The sequence below is a fragment of the Schistocerca cancellata genome, chromosome 9, assembly GCF_023864275.1.
Source record: "Schistocerca cancellata isolate TAMUIC-IGC-003103 chromosome 9, iqSchCanc2.1, whole genome shotgun sequence".
NCBI classification, from domain to species: Eukaryota; Metazoa; Arthropoda; class Insecta; order Orthoptera; family Acrididae; genus Schistocerca; species Schistocerca cancellata.
In genome coordinates, this window is record NC_064634.1 from 495,292,735 (window position 1) to 495,312,459 (window position 19,725).

Sequence of the window (19,725 nt, forward strand, 5' to 3'; positions counted from 1 at the left end):
TTTCGTGTTAGGTGCATTGTGCTGCCACCTGCTGCCAGGTACTCCATATCAGTGACCTCAGTAGTCATTAAACATTGTGAGAGAGCAGAATGGGGCATTCCGCAGAACTCTAGGACTTTGAATGTGGTCAGGTGAGTGGGTGTCACTCGTGTCATACATCTGTACATGAGATTTCCACACTCCTAAACATCACTAGGTCCACTATTTCCGATGTGACAGTGAAGTGGAAATGTGAAGGGACACACACAGCACAAAAGTGCACAGGCCGACCTCGTCTGTTGACTGACAGAGACCACCGACAGTTGAAGAGGGCCGTAATGTGTAATAGGCAGACATCTATCCAGACCATCACACAGGAATTCCAAACTACATCAGGATCCATTGCAAGTACGATGACAGTTAGACGGTAGGTGAGGAAACTTGGATTTCATGGTCGAGCAGCTGCTGATGGATTGAACAGTGGAAAAATGTTGTGTGGAGTGACGAAATCACGGTACACAATGTGGTGATCGGTTGGCAGGGTGTGGGTATGGCAAATTCCCAGTGAACGTCATCTGCCAGCGTGTGTAGTGCAAACAGTAAAATTTGGAGGCGGTGGTGTAATGGTGTGGTCGTGTTTTTCATGGAGGAGGCTTGCACCCCCTGTTGTTTTGTGTAGCACTATCACAGCACAGGCCTACATTGATGTTTTAAGTGCCTTCTTGCTCCCCACTGTTGAAGAGCAATTCGGGGATGGCAATTATATCTTTCAACACGATCGAGCATCTGTTCATAATGCATGGCCTGTGGCTGGTTGATTACATGACAATAACATCCGTGTAATTGACTGGCCTGCACAGAGTCCTGTCTTGAATGCTATAGAACACCTTTCGGATGTTCTGGAATGCAGACTTTGTGCCAGGCCTCACCGACTGACATTGATACCTCTCCTCAGTGCAACACTCTGCAAAGTGGGCTGCCATTCCCCTAGAAACCTTCCAGCACCCGATTGAATGTATGCCTGTGAGAGTGGAAGCTGTCATCAAGGCTAAGGGTGGGCCAACACCATATTGAACTCCAGCATTACCGATTGAAGGCGCCACGAACTTGTAGGTCATTTTCAGCCAGGTGTCGGGATACTTTTGATCACATAGTGTATGTATTAAATGGCATAACAGATCCTAACAGTAGCTTATATAGACTATTTGATTTGAAGGTATGATACAATGTATGGAGGAATAGGATAGTTTACAAAAATGTATTCTTACGCAAGTACAAGAATTCAAATTTGAAGTCTTATAATAAAACCCCAGGAATAAATCAAAACCATTAGTAGAAAGGCTGCCGAAAACTGCTGCACGATAGCATGCTGCACTTGGGACAGTATAAACAAAGTCCTCACACTCATTTTTAAGAATGAAAAACCAAATATATTTTGCACAATAATCAAAACTCACGAAAGTACATAGGCAAATAGTGATATTAGTGGGACATCCTCACATGTAAAATAGGTATGAACAAAAATATGAGAACAGCAATTGAAAATTATGAACAAACCATCAAATATTTATTTAAAAAAACACCAAGAAACTGTTGCAGGAGGAGCACGCAGTGCTGAGGGCAGCAATACCCTGTCATCAGTTGTATTTGCAAGTGTTAGGCAAACTAGGAAAGCTAGGCACATATTTTTACAAAGCATTGCATGGGCACTCCAAAAACAGTATCCATTAATATAGGAATAAATCAATGAAACAAACAGAATCATGATAAATGAGAGTCCTTAAGGCAGCAGTCCCAAATGAGAAAATGAGACCACTAAAGTAACACATCATCAAAGATATGAAAAAACTAATTCGGGTTGCTTGAAATCTGCTTGTTAATCACCATGCTAGGATCTAATTTGTGGTGCACATACAGTTAGAGTTCCTCCAGGACATCAAGTTCCCTACTCTTAGGCTTGATGTGAGGGATTTTTATACCTTTATCCATTGAAATTAAAACATGGCCCTTCATTTTTAAATGGTGGCCTAGTGCACTATTGTTACTTCTGTACACGTGTTCTCTAAACTTTGTTAGGGAGTCCTTCCCAGTCTGACCCACGTAGATCCTGTCACAGGAACCACATGCAATTTTATAAACCCCTGAATTTTTAAATTTGTTAGCTCCAGTGTCAAGGCAAAGGTGCAAATAGGTTTCCACACACAGAAATAACTTGGGCTTGTTTTGCAACACAGTCTTGATACATGGCTTTCATTTATTGATTTCTGTGTAAGAATCATAATTGTTTTAGTAATTATGTTTTATAAGATGACCAAAATGCCTATTAACATTTGATAGTGAACTAATTCATGGAATAATTTAGGTAGAAAGGTAAATCGTGGTACACAATCCTGAAATGATGTGTGGGTGTTATTGAAGCCAGAAAAAGTGCAAAAAACAGCCAACAGGTACCACTGAACCGAGGAAACCCGTTTCACATTACTAGGATCTGTCGGCACCTACAGCTGCAGTATTCGGGCTACAGAAAATCCTACAACTGTTGTGGAAATCCCATTGCATGATGTGAAAGTCATGGTGTGGTGCAGATTTACCACATCATTCATGAGTGGATCCTCTCCCTTGGAGGAAGTGCAGGGTGCTGATTTTCTAACTGTCGGCATGATGAGTGCGAGATACACCATTATGTTACAGAATTGCATTGACCCTAGCCAGGCTGATAAAACACTTGCTGGAAGGTATGACTTTTCTGCACATTCAAACAATGGAAAATCTAGGGTGGAATGTAACAATATAATGAAAAAATGTAGTTGCTACTCACGATATTGCGGAAATGCTGAGTCGCAGAAAGGCACAACAAAAAGACTGTCTGAAAGTTATCTTTTGAACAATCTTTTTGTTGTGCCTTTCTATGACTCAGCTTTTCTGCATATTGCTAGACATGTGAAAGATCTCTTACACCAATTGTTTGGTGAGGATTGCTTGCTGAGCCACAGCTCTGACGTGCTTGGCCTCTCATGTCCCTCAGACCGTCCGTGTGATATTGGTTATGGGGTTATCTAAAGTCGCAAGTTTCCCACAGTTGTTATACCTGATTAGGGATGCTAAAAGAAAACATCCGATGAGAATTTTTTGCTGTACCTACTGATATGCTGTATAGTGCTGTTCCCAATATCGTCCCTTGACTACAGGTATTGTTCATGAATTACTGCTGACATGTTGAGCAGTTGTTATAAAGAACATTGCCTTTGCTAAGAATCAGTTCTTATGCAGTTTACTGCTGTATCATATTACACACCATCTGTTGGCCATTTTGTGCACTTTTTCTTGGTTAAAAAAAAAAAATCTGTGTCGTTTCAAGCGTGTGTGTCAAATTTTTACCTATCTACCTATATTAGTCTGTGTGGTATTGAATTTTCGAATGTTAACAGACTTTTGGGTCGCCCTGTAATGACAGATAAAGAGTGGCTCAGTTGTCATTAAATGTTGTAAGTTTTCACTGCTAGTATTTTAGTGTTGTCGATTAAATTTGGCAATTTTACATTTCCATTGTAGCTATTACAACTAGTGCAGTCACATTACTTGTTCTTTTGAGAAAGAAAGAGAACTGTCCATTAATTAAATGTCTATTGTAAAGACAAAACATTTCCAATTTCAGCTTGTGGTCTTCAGTTTGTGTCTAAATGGAAAGAATGTCAACTGTAATGATTAGTTGCTAAAAATCTTTCAGTGTACCTGAAATACTGCTTCTGAAGCCAGTACTTATATTTTCCTTCAAAATGCATTATACAAATTTGTGCAGTATTGCTTGTACATCATTATCAAGTGTGTGTGTGTGTGTGTGTGTGTGTGTGTGTGTGTGTGTGTGTGTGAGTGTGAGAGAGAGAGAGAGAGAGAGAGAGAGAGAGAGAGAGAACAATTATATGAGTGTGTGCTTGTCTGGTTGTGCTGGTGTGTAGGGTATTGGGATGAAAGAACGTGCAGACTCCTGCTTACTGCCTACAGATATGTGTACGAGCGAAACTATATTTGGTTGCATCTAGTTCCTTAACCGTTTCATCAACCTTGCTGCTAAATAACTACGACACTTTTGTTAAAATTAAAATTTATTAAGTTTCTGCATACATAACAAATATTAGATACTTTAATTCAGTTTTTCACAGTTAACCATAGTTAGAAAAATTTTTTGGAAGGTATAATTAATTCTTGTTGTCCATGAGATGTTACAGACACTTTTGTGCCATACAGAATTCTTATGGCATACTCCTCTGGACATTTACTGATAACCCAGTGTCTACCAGTCACAAAACATAATGTTCTATTAATTTTTTCTTTAATCATGCTTTCTCATTCTACAAATATGATAATTGACTCTTCCTATGTATATGCTTTACATGCATCCATTCTGATTTGAGAAAGCCAGTGGTATGTAGCATTCAATGGCATTGTTCCCTTAACTATTCTTTATTACCTGTGAATTGCTCTTCTGAATACTTGTAGCCCTGAAACATGAAAGCTCTCTGAGCAGTTCTCCCAAACTTTCTTTCTCTTTCTTTCTCATTAATTTGTTTATCGTGTGTTAACCTCTCTCTCTATGTGTAATATCCATATTACAGTATTTCCATTGATTGCATGAGTAGCTATGCAACATGTCTGTAATTTTATATTCAGGGACAGACAGATTATTTGTAGAATACTAAGTTGAAGCATGATGGTCATAAAATACAATTTAAAAAATCAGTTACTGAACTTTGCTTTAGCATGTAGGTTCCTTAGTCATATTTAAATCAATTTGTATTGCATTAAATGTTTGTTTAGAAGAATTTGAATAGGTACTGTCACCAATTATGAACAAAACCATTACAAAAAATGATCTGTAAAGGTCTGTTGTGATTTATGTCTAACATAAATTTCCTTTTGTAGTGAAATTGTGGTGTGTGTGTGTGTGTGTGTGTGTGTGTGTGTGTGTGTATTTTATTACTGAATATAGATATCAGTAAACAAAATCTTGTATACTGTAAGTCAGATAAGTATATTTATTAAAAGTTGTTTTTCAGTGATGTCAATAAGAAAAGTGCTATATGCATGTTAACATGCATGTCAGTAGAGTGGAAAATTTTGTTTGCATCTGACAAGATAACCATAATTTCTTCTTGTATTTAACCTCGAGATGCAGTTCCTGTTTTGTTTTTTTTTTTATTTGTTTTTTTTAAAAGCTGTCTGCAGTCATTCTCAGGAAATTATGTGGTCATTTTTGTTCTTCAATGTTATATATTTTATTGGTGTTCATATTGCATATATTTTATTTGCTTTCATGAAAAGACAAATTACTTGTATGTTAAGTTAATGCATAGATTTATGAACACATTATTTCCCACAGCATTAAATCTTAACTGTAGTGATCCTGGTGGAGAACACCAAAATCCCTGCAATCATTTTGGAATTAACAGCGTACAGAAATTACGTAGAATATATATTTAGAGAGAGAGAGAGAGAGAGAGAGAGAGAGAGAGAGAAGACTTACCATGAGGGAATTATCCAAGTGGGATGGAAATCGGTAGGTATGATGTACATTTACAGACAAACAAATGATTCAGTTTCAGAAAAATTTGAACACTTATTAGAGAGAAAAAGCATCAGATTGAGACAGTCAGTAATGTAGTGGTCCACCTGTGGCCCTTGTACAAGCAGTTATTCAGATTTGCATTAATTGATAGAGTTGTTGGGTGCCCTCATGCAGGATATCGTGCAAAATTCTGTCCAGTTGGTGCATTAGATTGTCAGACACCGAAATGGTCTGGAGGAGCATACCCATAATGCTCCAAATGTTCTCAATTGGGAAGAGAACTGGCAAATTTGCTGGCCAGGATAGGGTTTGACAAGTATGAATAGAAGCAGTAGAAGCTCTTGCAGTGTGCGAGCGAGTATTATCTTGCTGAAAGGGGCACCCAGGATAGCTTGCTATGAAGACAGCAAAACAGTGCTTAGAGTATCGTCGATGTGTCGCTGTACTGCATGGGGAAGGATGCCGTGGATGGCAACCGACAGGATCCTGCTATGAAGTGAAATGGGACTGCAGACTGCATTTATCGAGCTGTACGGTGTGTGACAGGTTGGTATCACACCGCTGTCTGGGGCATCTCCAGACACATCTTTGCTTGTCATCAGGACTCATCACTGAAGACAATTTTAGTCCAGGCAATGAGACTTCAGGCCAACTGTGTGTCTGGAGACACCCCAGACAGTGGTGGGATACCATCCCTCCTTTCACCCACCGTACGGCAAGGAGTGATGTCTGGGGTGCCATTTCTTTTCAGAGCAAGACTCCTTTGTTGCCATTGCGACACCTTTCCAGCACAGTGCTAAGTTGACTGTACTCTACGCCTCATTTTGTTGCCTTTCATGGCAAGTTCATGGTGTGCATTAAAGATAATGCCCACCTGCAGACAGTGTGAGTTTCTACTGCTTTTTTCCTTGCTGGCCAAACCCTACCTTGGCCAGCAGGTTCGCCAGATCTGCCCCAGTTGTCCCCTGCTGAGAATGTTTTTAATATTATGGGCATGGCCCTCTAACCAGCTCGGGATTTTAAGTATCTAATGTGCCAATCGGACAGACTTTGACACTATATCCTTGTGGAGGACATCCAATAACTCTGTCAATCAGTACCAAGCCACATAACTGCTTGCATAAGGGCCAGAGGTGGACCAGTCTGTTCATGACTACCTCAATTTGTGAAGCTCTTTCTTGTGAATAAAACATAAAATTTTTCTGAAACTGTAATCATTTGTTTACCTGCATATGTACATGACATCTTCCAGTTCCCGTTCAATTTGGATAATTCCTTTGTGGTGCATTGTTTCTATTTTTATTTGTAACATTATGAGAGTTCACATATTGTGTCCACATATTTGTTCCGTTCAGTTATACTTTCTCAGTACAACACAATTTGTTAAAGCAGTTAAAAAAAAAGGTCCTTTCCTTTCCTACTAGAGAGAAATTTGTAACAATTCTGAATGGCCCTGAGTTAGGTCCATTATTAGTATCTATACATATGATTGATAATCAATGTAATAGACAAGAATCAGAACTAAACTCGTTACACATGAATTATGCATTCTTGTCTGTCACAATAGACATTTTTAACAGTAAAATACTTAAAAGGATTGTCAGATGGTTTTTTAAAAGTTAGTTAAAGTAATCACATTATATTCAAATTAATGATATGAATATAATAGAGGGAAACATTCCACGTGGGAAAAATATATTTAAAAAGAAAGATGATGAGACTTACCCAACAAAAGCGCTGGCAGGTCGATAGACACACAAATAAACACAAACATACACACAAAACTCAAGCTTTCGCAACAAACTGTTGCCTCATCAGGAAAGAGGGAAGGAGAGGGAAAGACGAAAGGATATGGGTTTTAAGGGAGAGGGTAAGGAGTCATTCCAATCCCGGGAGCGGAAAGACTTACCTTAGGGGGAAAAAAGGACAGGTATACACTCGCGCGCACACACACACATATCCATCCATACATACAAGACACAAGCAGACAAAATGTCTGCTTGTGTCTTGTATGTATGGATGGATATGTGTGTGTGTGCGAGTGTATACCTGTCCTTTTTTCCCCCTAAGGTAAGTCTTTCCGCTCCTGGGATTGGAATGACTCCTTACCCTCTCCCTTAAAACCCATATCCTTTCGTCTTTCCCTCTCCTTCCCTCTTTCCTGATGAGGCAACAGTTTGTTGCGAAAGCTTGAGTTTTGTGTGTATGTTTGTGTTTATTTGTGTGTCTATCGACCTGCCAGCGCTTTTGTTGGGTAAGTCTCATCATCTTTCTTTTTAAATATATCACATTATATTCAGTTATGCACAGCAGTGTGTGCAACACCATTGGTCAGTGTCGTACATGGTGAGAAATGCAGGTGGATAGTCAGAATCTCTAATGTGTTTGGGTTTATATATGGATAAGAATTTAAACAAAACAAGTCAAAAGTATTGTGAGAGTTGGAAAACTTTGAAGATTTCCTGTAAATACTTCGTTACATTGCATCATTATTGGGCACATTGGCTTCAGTTTCACAGTAGATGTACTTAATTGCAAGTAATGCAGATTATCCATTGAAGAAAAAAACAAAAACTGATGAGGACCGTGACTCCAGTATTAGAGCAAAAGAAATTCATTAGTTACGTGCCAACAATGATAAACTATGATAAATAACCAATCAGCTGCTCCACTCTTAGGCATTAGGATAATTTGTGAAACATGGAACGTTCTAAAGGGAACTAAAAATATAGATTGAAACAAATTTTGCCTTCAGTTTTTAAACCATCCGAATGTACAATATTATGTCCTCAGCATCTCTTATAACTTCCTTGACATTCTCTTTCATTATTTAAAAAGGACAATAGTTAGAATTCCCATCTGTGATCATAAGTTATTTGATCACATACATTCTCTTTGTTGCCATTTGCGAACCAGAATGTGAATGGTAAGCTGAGTTGCTACACTTGCATCTTTCTCGGATCATTCTCAATATCACATTATTCACTGGTATGCAACTCTGAAGTTTTTCATATAGTATTAAAAATATCAAGGTCGTTGATACGGTACAGGTTGAATTACATTTTCATAGTATTCATTAATCCATTATAATATGCTTTCTTGGAATTTGTGAATGTGAAATGGTGTCTTCAGTTTTATTGTGGTACTTCCCAGTGACTCCATAAATTAGCTGTTTGTTAGTCCTAAAGAATTACCACTCTTGCTTGTCCAGTCCTCATTCTTAGTTAGCAGAAGAGTACAGATGTAGATGTGTGCGCGCGCGCACACACACACACACACACACACACACACACACACACACACTCTCTCTCTCTCTCTCTCTCTCTCTCTCTCTCTCTCTCTCTTTCAGATTTCATTCCATCATTTTATTGCTTCTTCATCAAGTGTTTATTGAAAATTCATTTCTGCTCTAACATTTGTACATTCAACCTACTGTTTCTTGTTTCCTAATTTCTCCCCATTTTCTACTCAATAAATTGTTTTAAAATTGTGAAAATCATAATTTTTATTAATTGTGCGCCTTTTTGACTTACTCCTTTTATGACAATTATTGGTCGCGTATCCCTCCCTCCATCCTTGTAATCCATGTTTGTCGACAAAAGTTAATTTCTGTCTTTGATAGATAGTGTCTGCTAATGTTTGTTTCGTGCAGATTTCTCAAACTAATCTGTAAGGCAGTAAAATGTATGGAAAATGCTCAAGCACTACGCTTTAGAAAAATAACTCCCAAATTATAATGTTTGCACAGTTAGCACGTTATTGTTATGTTGTTGTTTCTTTGTGTGTTAAACCTTTGAAAGACAACTTTTTCACCTCTGACTGTTATTTTAATTTCTGTCACCACAGTTGTAATTGTGATAACATTCAAGTGGAAGAATTCATGCCTGCATACTTGTTGAAAATTACAATCCCATGGTCAAGCACATTTCAACCAGAGGCTTTTTGGAATTCCACTGGTGGAAATTGAAACAGAGAAAATTAAAGCCCGCCAAGCATTTCAGTATTTGATGGCTACCTCGGCATCAAATGACAAGAATATCGGTGATATAAACAATAAGATCAGTCAGGGTAAATACGCAGTGTGCAAACTGCACACTGTACTCCGAAGCTCAGATGTAACAACAAACAAACAATGTGTTACAGTACCTACAAACAGTTGTTGAAACTATTAGCACTTATACAACCAAGACTTATTAACTAAAGCATCCCAGATTATTCTCGCAGAAAATGAATCTCTGGAAAACAAGCAATGGCGTTTCTAGGATGGGTCATATGTGAAGTGACACTTTAAGAGAACTAAGGGAGTGGAAGAGACAGTAAAAGATATAAAAACAAAGGGCCTACTTGGGTGTGGGCAACTGAAGTGGATGGTGAAACTAGAAGGTTGAAAAGAATGCGGAAATGAGATTCCTCAGAGAGAAAGAAGTGGTGTGGACCATGTGAAGGCTGGTCTGCAGATGCTTGTGATGTGGTGACCCAAGTGGTTTACAAGAATGGGATTACTATTGTGTGTCAGTGGATGTCTTAAAATGGTGTTAAGTTAAACTCCATATTAAATGTTTGACATCAAGAATTATGTTTTAAGGCAAACTGGTTCACCAAATTACGTAAGTGGACATTAGATGCTGCGCAGTGTTTAGTCCAGTTTGCTGATAGGGACAAAATTGACTAAGCTGCAAAATCTTTTTACTCTTCAAGAGCAATTTGTAATATCGTGAGTACTTGAAATAAAGGACAGTGTTACAATGAGCTTTAAAGGTTTGGAAGAAAAATGTAGCAAAAATGGATTAAACCTTTTACATGCTCTTGGGAGTCTAGTTACTTTCCACACCTTGTTAGGTAATAGGTGATGAGAAACAGACTTCTTTTAAATTTTTTTTAAACCAAAAATCAAATTGACTATCCATTCTGTCCATTACCATGCTCATTGGAGTTTCCATGTGTGAATTGTGGGAAGTAACTTGAAATAATTTGTATCAGCTGTTGTCATCACTCCCTGAAAGATTCCTGTCTCATTTGTGGTAACAAGATATGTGCAGGGTAATAGGGGTGACAAGCTTAGGTATGGTGTTCTTTATTATTACTTTTAAAAAAGTTTGTGCAAATTCACCTCTATACCATATTCAATTGTGTGCCAGCACAGAAGCTTGTACATGAATCTCTGAGCTTTACCGTATTTACTCGAATCTAAGCCGCACTTTTTTTCCGGTTTTCGTAATCCAAAAAACCGCCTGCAGCTTAGAATCGAGTGCAAAGCAAGCGGAAGTTATGAAAAACGTTGGTACGTGCCGCCACAACTAACTTCTGCCGTCGAATATATGTAGCGCTACGCACGCATGCTCTGTAGGCACAAAGATAAATACTGGCGCCAAAACCTCTGCGTCAGTAAATAAATTTAAAAAAAAAAAAAAGTGGAAGACGAGTTTTTTTTCTCCGCCGCGAGTTTCGACCACTGCATTTTCATACATTATCCAACGAAGTAAATACAAATTCCGTATTGTTCATCTTCGAATGTCGCACAATTTCAGTGTACTACGAAAATCTGACTGGCAAGACTGTTTGGGCTGTTTGTCAATATGGCCAACTCTACGTTCTGAATTTTTTCCTATCTGTGAGAAGAGATGGTTGCTAATAGGAACCAGATGAAATTTGAATCACATATAGATTCTCTTCACCATAAGAATAATACGGACATAAACATTTTGCCATGTATTCTTTCGTGTTTGCTGCTCTCTCATTTAAATCCTGTCTGCCTAATAAACTACGAAACTAGAGTGAGACAACAGCAAACGCGGAAGAATATACGTATCGTGTCATGTTTATATTCGTATTATTCTTATGCCTAACAGCGATACAGTCAGAAATGAAGCACGGCAAGTGACTGGATTTTTAAATCTAAGATGACTCTAATTTCTGTGCAGAATTTGATGTAATAAAGAAGCGGCCGCAAAGATTTTCAAACGGAGAAAAATTTTCGCCTAACTCTCGTTCAGAACATGTTCTATCATACGCAGTCTATTATTTGATTCTTGTTGATCATTATCAAAAAAAGCAGCAGTGTAAGTAACAACAAATAGCAGTCTCTTGCCATTGTTTCGCTAATGAGACGATTCCTCACTTTTTTTTTAATTGTACACGGCGGTAGCGCGCACAAAAGCAAGCCATGCCGTGAGCCGCGACAGGCCGTACACACGCACTAACAGAATGCGACAAACAATGCATGACACAGTGCAGTAATGCATTTTCAGCTTAAGAGTGACGCAAACACCTATAACAAAGAAAACGGCACTTGTCAGTTCAAAGCAAAATAAGCAATCGATTCAAACCAGACGAAGCACGTGAAAAAGGAAGGGCACCCGTATAAATACGGACGGAGCGCCTGACGCATAGCAGTGGCTACGTAGTAAAGCTTAACTGCTAAGCTTACGACTCGAACCAAACTACTGTAGCTGTATCGTCTTTCATTCGACCTAAATTGTGTCTCGTATTACAATGGACCAACTTTGTTTCGATTTGGAGGTGCGGCCTAAAACTTTTCTCTCCCCTTGAATTTCGAGTCTCAAATTTCAGGTGCGGCTTAGATTCGGGAAATTTTTTTTCCCTTTATTTCGAGTCTCATTTTTCAGGTGCGGCTTAGATTCGAGTGCGGCTTAGATTCGAGTAAATACGGTAAATCTACCTTTAAGTCTCTGTATTAAGTACATTGTACAGTCATACTGCATTTTGTGTTTAACAATGTAGAAAAAGATGGTTGCTACTTGTCGCAAAGAAGATACGTTAAGTTGCAGACAGGCACAGTTAAGACACTTACGTTAAGCTTTCTGCTACAGTCTTCATCAGCAAGAGAGAAACACACACCATTCATACACACAAGGTAGAACACCACCTTCATGCACACATGACCACCTGAGCTGTCAGAATTGATAGTCATGTTTGCATGAGGTGTGCTTGCTTGTATGTGTGAATGGTGTGTGTTCCTCTGTTTCTCTTTTGCTGATGAAGGCTGTGACTGGAAGCTTTGCGCAAGTGTATTTTAATTGTGCCTGTGTGAACTTAATGTGTGTTCTTTACAGTAAGTAGCAGTTTATCTTTTCCTACTCTGTTAACACTCCTAAGTGAATTCCATTGTTTGATTTTGCATTTTGTGTTTGTCATTATGCATTAATTTCTTCTCTTAAATTCTTGGGTTATTTTTTAAACCCCAAAATTTGAAATATGAATCTATTTTTAAATTTTGCACTCTCAGGTGCTGATGGACATGTTCTACCAAGACGACGATGGAGTTTCTGCTGGTGTTGCCGATGACGTAGATCCTCTGACGCCTCGCACGTCACTCACGTACGAAGAGGTTGTAAAAGACCTAATTCATGATGAGAAACAGTATTTACGTGATTTACACATGATAATCAAAGTATTCCGTGAAGAAATTGCAAAACTTGTCAGTTCTGACAGTAAGGTAATCATTTTCAATTTACTTGTGGTGTTAGTCTTCTTCAGCATGTCTGAATAAAAGGATTTATTTTCTTAAGAATAGGGATGTTATTTTGATGCAATATATATTTTTATAGTCTTGCACACATTGCTAATATTTTGCATTGATAAAGCTTTAGATGAAACATAGTTGTGAGACACTAATCGTTTATTTTTCAAAGGAGCTCGACGCAATGTTTAGTAATATAATGGACATTTATGAACTGACTGTAACTTTCTTGGGTTCATTGGAAGATATGGTTGAGATCAGTGAAGAGAAACAAGTACCTGCGATTGGAAGCTGCTTTGAAGAATTAGCAGAGGTAAAAATAATGTCTATTACTATCCAGATAGTTTTACAGGAATTTTAAAGTTTCATTAATCCTGAAGGTTACAGATGTGGTAGTACATGTTAATTTCAATGGCATATCACCAAAAGAAGGTAATGTGCTTTTCTCCAACAGAATAAAAATTTCTTTTTATCTTTGCTGTATGGGCACTGAGGTGTGTTATATTCTCTGGGTCTGTGTTTGGGTGGATTAGGACTCTGATAATGCTACAGCCACACTGATGTAGGATTTCAGTCAATGTATTTATGCATTTGTAATGGTATGAACATTTAAAAATTGTTTATTTTTTTCCATCATTGATTATTAATGAGAAGCACCGCAACTGTATTGATACACATTTATTGTGACATACCTGGTTTCACTCATTAGATCATCATCAGGTTGTCGAGTTGTGTCGGTATTATTATTTAATGCAACGTTAGAGGCAAAACCTGGAAATACAATCATTTAAACATTCTGCAGACCACCTAGCTGAAGCGTGGCGAGTGGTAAGTACGTATGACATGGTGTGCTGTATACACAATAGTTGAGTACATGGGGATCCCTGACAGTTTCAGTGGGCTGCATATGGTGGGCCTGTGTTGACTGATAATGTAACATGATTTTATAAATGCCTCTGTGGCAATGCTGTGATGTCACAGCTCTGTAAACGCCTACTGTTTTTGCCTGCAGCCATTAGCGCTTTGCAGTTGAAAGCTGCCACCAGCACTGTGAGCTGTAGGGAATCTTCTTATGCCATCTTGACTGTAGAGTGAATATAGCAGCTGTGTCACATGCACTTACTGCATGTCACGGTACTTCCAGGTGGTTGACAGAATTTTAATATGATTTTCATTTTTCATATTTTTCCTATTATGTCACATAAGTCAAATAGACCTTTTAAAACATGACACTGGTGCAACTTGACAACCTGGTGGTGGTCTAAGTGACAAAACTGGTCATGGCATAACAAATGCATATCGATACACCTGTGGTGATCCTCATTAATTATTAATATTGGTATCAGTCAGCTGTTGGCCTAAAAATGACTTCATCATTTGATGTTTGTGACTGTGTTTTAACGGTCTAAGGTATTACTTTATCAGTTGTTCATTTGATGTTTGTGACTGTGTTTCAATGGTCTAAGGTATTACTTTATCAGTTGTAAAATTCACACGTAAAAACTGTAAAGTTACATGAAAACACACTAGTTGACCAGTACTTACTTTCAGAAGGCGAAATTACTGCCTCATACATAATCTAAAACATACGGTAATTTTTTCTACTTTTAAATATTTCTGTTGGCATTATGTGAAATTTTGCCTCTGAGAGGTAAGTATTGGTTGCAATCCTGTGTCCTTTTGCATCTAAAGAATTACTTTAAAAGAAATGCACATTACGTGACAGAATTTGGGGTAAAAGGAAAAGTTTCATCCAGCACAGAAAAGAAGTTTCGGGTTAGGCTCCTAAAGGGAAATATACGTAATTGGATAATGAATATTTGAACAATAACAAATTATGATTGAAAATTTGATCCCAATTATGTTCACTACTGATTGTCTGCTTTACCAACTGAAAGTGCTCTGGGATTTCACAAATTATTACTAACTTAGATTTCTGTAACAACTGTTAGATTCCATCGGGCATTTTCCATTGTTTAACTTAGATTTTTGGTAGGCTGTGCTGTTCAGGTCACTCATTTTATATTTTTCTCTTGTTGGTACTTTGTAATCATCTCCTCTTTACTGAACCATCTTATTTAACTTTAGAAGCATTATATTAAATATTTCTGAAAATGGATTACTCTATTGGACATCTGTTGCACATTAGGCTGCCGAATTTGATGTCTATGGGAGGTATGCACGTGACATCACACAGCCACAGAGCAGAGAGGCGCTAATGAAGCTCAGCAGTCGGCCCGAAGTCTCTGATGCTCTTCAGTCGGCTGGCCATGGATTCAGAGAAGCTGTGAAGTATTACCTTCCAAAGCTGCTGCTTGGTCCTATTTGGCACTGTTTTCTGTACTTCGACTATATAAAGGTACTTTATTTTGTTAGTAACAAGGTGTTTTCTGATAAATGTCTTGTGATACACAAGGGACAAATTTTCATTGAAGCAAACAAACAAAGAACAACACGCATCAATTAAACAATTAGAGGAAAATGAAATCTTAAGACAGCCACCAGAACAAGCACAAATAGAACACGAAGTGACACACATGTTACATATAGAAGAAAAATTTCAGCTGACATATATAGAATACAAAGACACAAATACAGACATTAGACTATTCTTGCATAGACCACCAAATAACCCACAAGTTGAAACAACAATGACAACTATCAACACAATCATACACAACAAAATAAATGAAAATACAACTATGGAAGAGTTACAACTACTGGTTTTTGTAGGAGCACTCACTACACTAAATATACACACTAGGCAGAGATCAGAACCAACCAACACACAGAAGGAACCCACAAAACCAGCATGGCAACATAGGCTACAGATCAGAATAGCGAAACTGAGAAAAGATATCGGACAGCTAACACAATTTATAAGAAATGAAATATCAGACAAAAAACGAAAAAGGTTAGGTAAAATCTCACAACAAGAAGCGACAGCAATTAGATGAAAAGTAGCAGAAATTACAAGCATTGGCCAAACAACTTAGAAGATACAAAAAAAGTGAAAATAGAAGGAAACAAAACCAAACATTCACCACAAACCAAAAGAAATTTTACCAGACAATAGATAACACGCACATTAAAATAGACAATCCACCAAACATAACAGACATGGAACACTTTCGGAGCAACATATGGTCAAACCCAGTACAACATAATAAACATGCACGGTGGATACAAGCAGAAACAGACACATACAAGATGATACCACAAATGCCTGAAGTGATAATCTTGAAACATGAAGTCACCCGAGCAATTAATTCTACGCACAATTGGAAAACTCCTGGAAATGATAAAATAGCAAATTTCTGGTTAAAGAAGTTCACTTCAACACATTCACATCTAACTAAATTATTTAACAATTACATTGCAGACCCATACACAGTCCCTGATACACTTACACATAGAATAACTTATCTGAAACCTAAAGATCAAGCAGACACAGCAAACCCAGCAAAATATCGCCCCATAACATGCCTACCAAGAATATACAAAATATTAACTTCAGTCATTACACAGAAATTAATGACACATACAACACAGAACAAAATTATAAATTAAGAACAAAAAGGCTGCTGCAAAGGAGCGCGAGGATGTAAAGAGCAACTGATAATAGATACAGAGGTGACATATCAAGCTAAAACTAAACAAAGGTCGCTACACTACGCATACATTGATTACCAAAAAGCTTTTGATAGTGTACCCCACTCATGGTTGCTACAGATATTGGAAATATGCAAAGTAGATCCTAAATTGATAGAGTTCCTAAACATAGTAATGAAAAATTGGAAAACCACACTTTATATCCAAACAAATTCAAATAATATCACATCACAGCCAATACAGATTAAGCGTGGAATATACCAAGGAGACTCATTAAGTCCTTTCTGGTTCTGTCTTGCTCTGAACCCACTATCCAACATGCTAAATAATACAAATTATGGATATAATACAGGGTGATTCAAAAAGAATACCACAACTTTAGGAATTTAAAACTCTGCAACGACAAAAGGCAGAGCTAAGCACTATCTGTCGGCGAATTAAGGGAGCTATAAAGTTTCATTTAGTTGTACATTTGTTCGCTTGAGGCGCTGTTGACTAGGCATCAGCGTCAGTTGATGCTAAGATGGCGACCGCTCAACAGAAAGCTTTTTGTGTTATTGAGTACGGCAGAAGTGAATCGACGACAGTTGTTCAGCGTGCATTTCGAACGAAGTATGGTGTTAAACCTCCTGATAGGTGGTGTATTAAACATTGGTATAAACAGTTTACAGAGAATGGGTGTTTGTGCAAAGGGAAAAGTTCTGGACAGCCGAGAACGAGTGATGAAAATGTAGCACGCATCCAGCAAGCATTTGTTCGCAGCCCAGGAAAATCGACTCGCAGAGCTAGCAGAGAGCTGCAAATTCCATAATCAACTGTATGGAGAGTCCTGCGAAAAAGGTTAGTTATGAAACCTTATCGTCTGAAATTGGTTCAAGCACTGTTTGCAGCTGATAAGATTAAAAGAATCGATTTCTGTGATTTTATCCTTGCTCAAATGGAAACAGATGAATCTTTCGTTTCAAAGATTGTGTTTAGTGATGAAGCAACTTTCCACACTAACGGGAAAGTCAACCGTCACAATGTCTGTATATGGGGCACTGAGAATCCGCGGGAAACAACTCAGTATGAACGTGACTCGCCTAAGGTGAACGTTTTCTGTGCCATTTCAGCCAATAAAGTTTTTGGTCCCTTTTTCTTCGAAGGTGCTACTGTAACTGGACTACAGTATCTGGAGATGTTAGAGAATTGGCTGTTCCCTCAGCTCGAACAAGAAGCACAACAATTCATATTTCAGCAGGATGGAGCGCTGCCACATTGGCACTTATCTGTCCGTAACTACCTGAACGTCAGCTACCCGAGGCGATGGATCGGCCGCCAGGCAGCCCGTGACAGAGCACTTCATCACTGGCCTCCAAGAAGCCCTGATCTTACCCCCTGCGATATTTTCTTATGGGGGTATGTTAAGGATATGGTGTTTCGGCCACCTCTCCCAGCCACCATTGATGATTTGAAACGAGAAATAACAGCAGCTATCCAAACTGTTACGCCTTATATGCTACAGAGAGTGTGGAACGAGTTGGAGTATCGGGTTGATATTGCTCGAGTGTCTGGAGGGGGCCATATTGAACATCTCTGAACTTGTTTTTGAGTGAAAAAAAACCTTTTTAAATACTCTTTGTAATGATGTATAACAGAAGGTTATATTATGTTTCTTTCATTAAATACACGTTTTTAAAGTTGTGGTATTCTTTTTGAATCACCCTGTATTACTGGAACATACCCACACAAAATCACACATTTGCTATACATGGATGATGTAAAACTACTGGCAGCAACCAATCAACAACTCAACCAATTACTAAAGATAACAGAAGTATTCAGCAATGATATAAATATGGCTTTTGGAACAGACAAATGTAAGAAAAATAGCATAGTCAAGGGAAAACACACTAAACAAGAAAATTACATGTTGGATAACCACAGTGACTCCATAGAAGCGATGGAAAAAACAGATGCCTATAAATATCTAGGATACAGACAAAAAATAGGAATAGATAATACAAATATTAAAGAAGAACTAAAAGTAAAATATAGACAAAGACTAACAAAAATACTGAAAACAGAACTGACAGCAAGAAACAAGACAAAAGCTATAAATACTTATGCTATACTAATATTGACCTACTCATTTGGAGTAGTGAAATGGAGTAACACAGACCTAGAAGCACTCAATACACTTACACGATCACAATGCCACAAATATAGAATACATCACATACATTCAGCAACAGAAAGATTCACATTAAGCAGAAAGGAAGGGGATTTATCAACATAAAAAACCTGCATTATGGACAGGTAGACAATTTAAGAAAATTCTTTCTAGAACGAGCAGAAACTAGCAAAATACACAAAGCAATCACTCATATAAATACATTGGCTACACCACTGCAATTTCATAACCACTTCTACAACCCTTTAGATCACATAACATCAACAGATACGAAGAAAGTAAATTGGAAAAAGAAAACACTACATGGCAAGCACCCGTATCATCTAACACAGCCACACATCGATCAAGACACATCCAACACATGGCTAAGAAAAGGCAATATATACAGTGAGACGGAAGTATTCATGATTGCAATACAGGATCAAACAATAAACACCAGATATTACAGCAAGCATATTATTAAAGATCTCAATACCACAACAGATAAATGCAGACTTTGCAAACAACAAATAGAAACAGTAGATCACATCACAAGCGGATGTACAATACTAGCAAATACAGAATACCCCAGAAGACATGACAATGTAGCAAAAATAATACATCAACAACTTGCCATAAAACATAAACTAATAAAACAACACGTTCCCACATACAAGTACACACCACAAAATGTACTGGAGAATGATGAATACAAATTATACTGGAACAGAACCATTATAACAGATAAAACACCACCACGTAACAAACCTGCCATCATACTCACCAATAAAAAGAAGAAACCAACACAATTAATCAAAATATCCATACCCAATACAACAAACATACAGAAGAAAACAGGAGGAAAAATTGAAAAATACATCCAGCTGGCTGAGGAAGTCAAGGACATGTGGCATCAGGATAAAGTTGACATACCAATTA

The 19,725-nt window shown here is 37.9% G+C and overlaps 1 protein-coding gene across 1 annotated transcript in view; it reads left to right on the forward strand.

Moving 5' to 3' along the window:
• LOC126100203 (protein son of sevenless) overlaps nucleotides 1–19,725 on the forward strand; it is a 185,727-nt gene that overhangs the window by 16,156 nt on the left and 149,846 nt on the right. Inside the window, exons 5-7 of the mRNA XM_049910763.1 lie at nucleotides 12,789–12,998; nucleotides 13,195–13,335; nucleotides 15,172–15,381. Coding sequence (XP_049766720.1) covers nucleotides 12,789–12,998; nucleotides 13,195–13,335; nucleotides 15,172–15,381 — 561 coding nt within the window. The remainder of the gene's footprint in view (nucleotides 1–12,788; nucleotides 12,999–13,194; nucleotides 13,336–15,171; nucleotides 15,382–19,725) is intronic.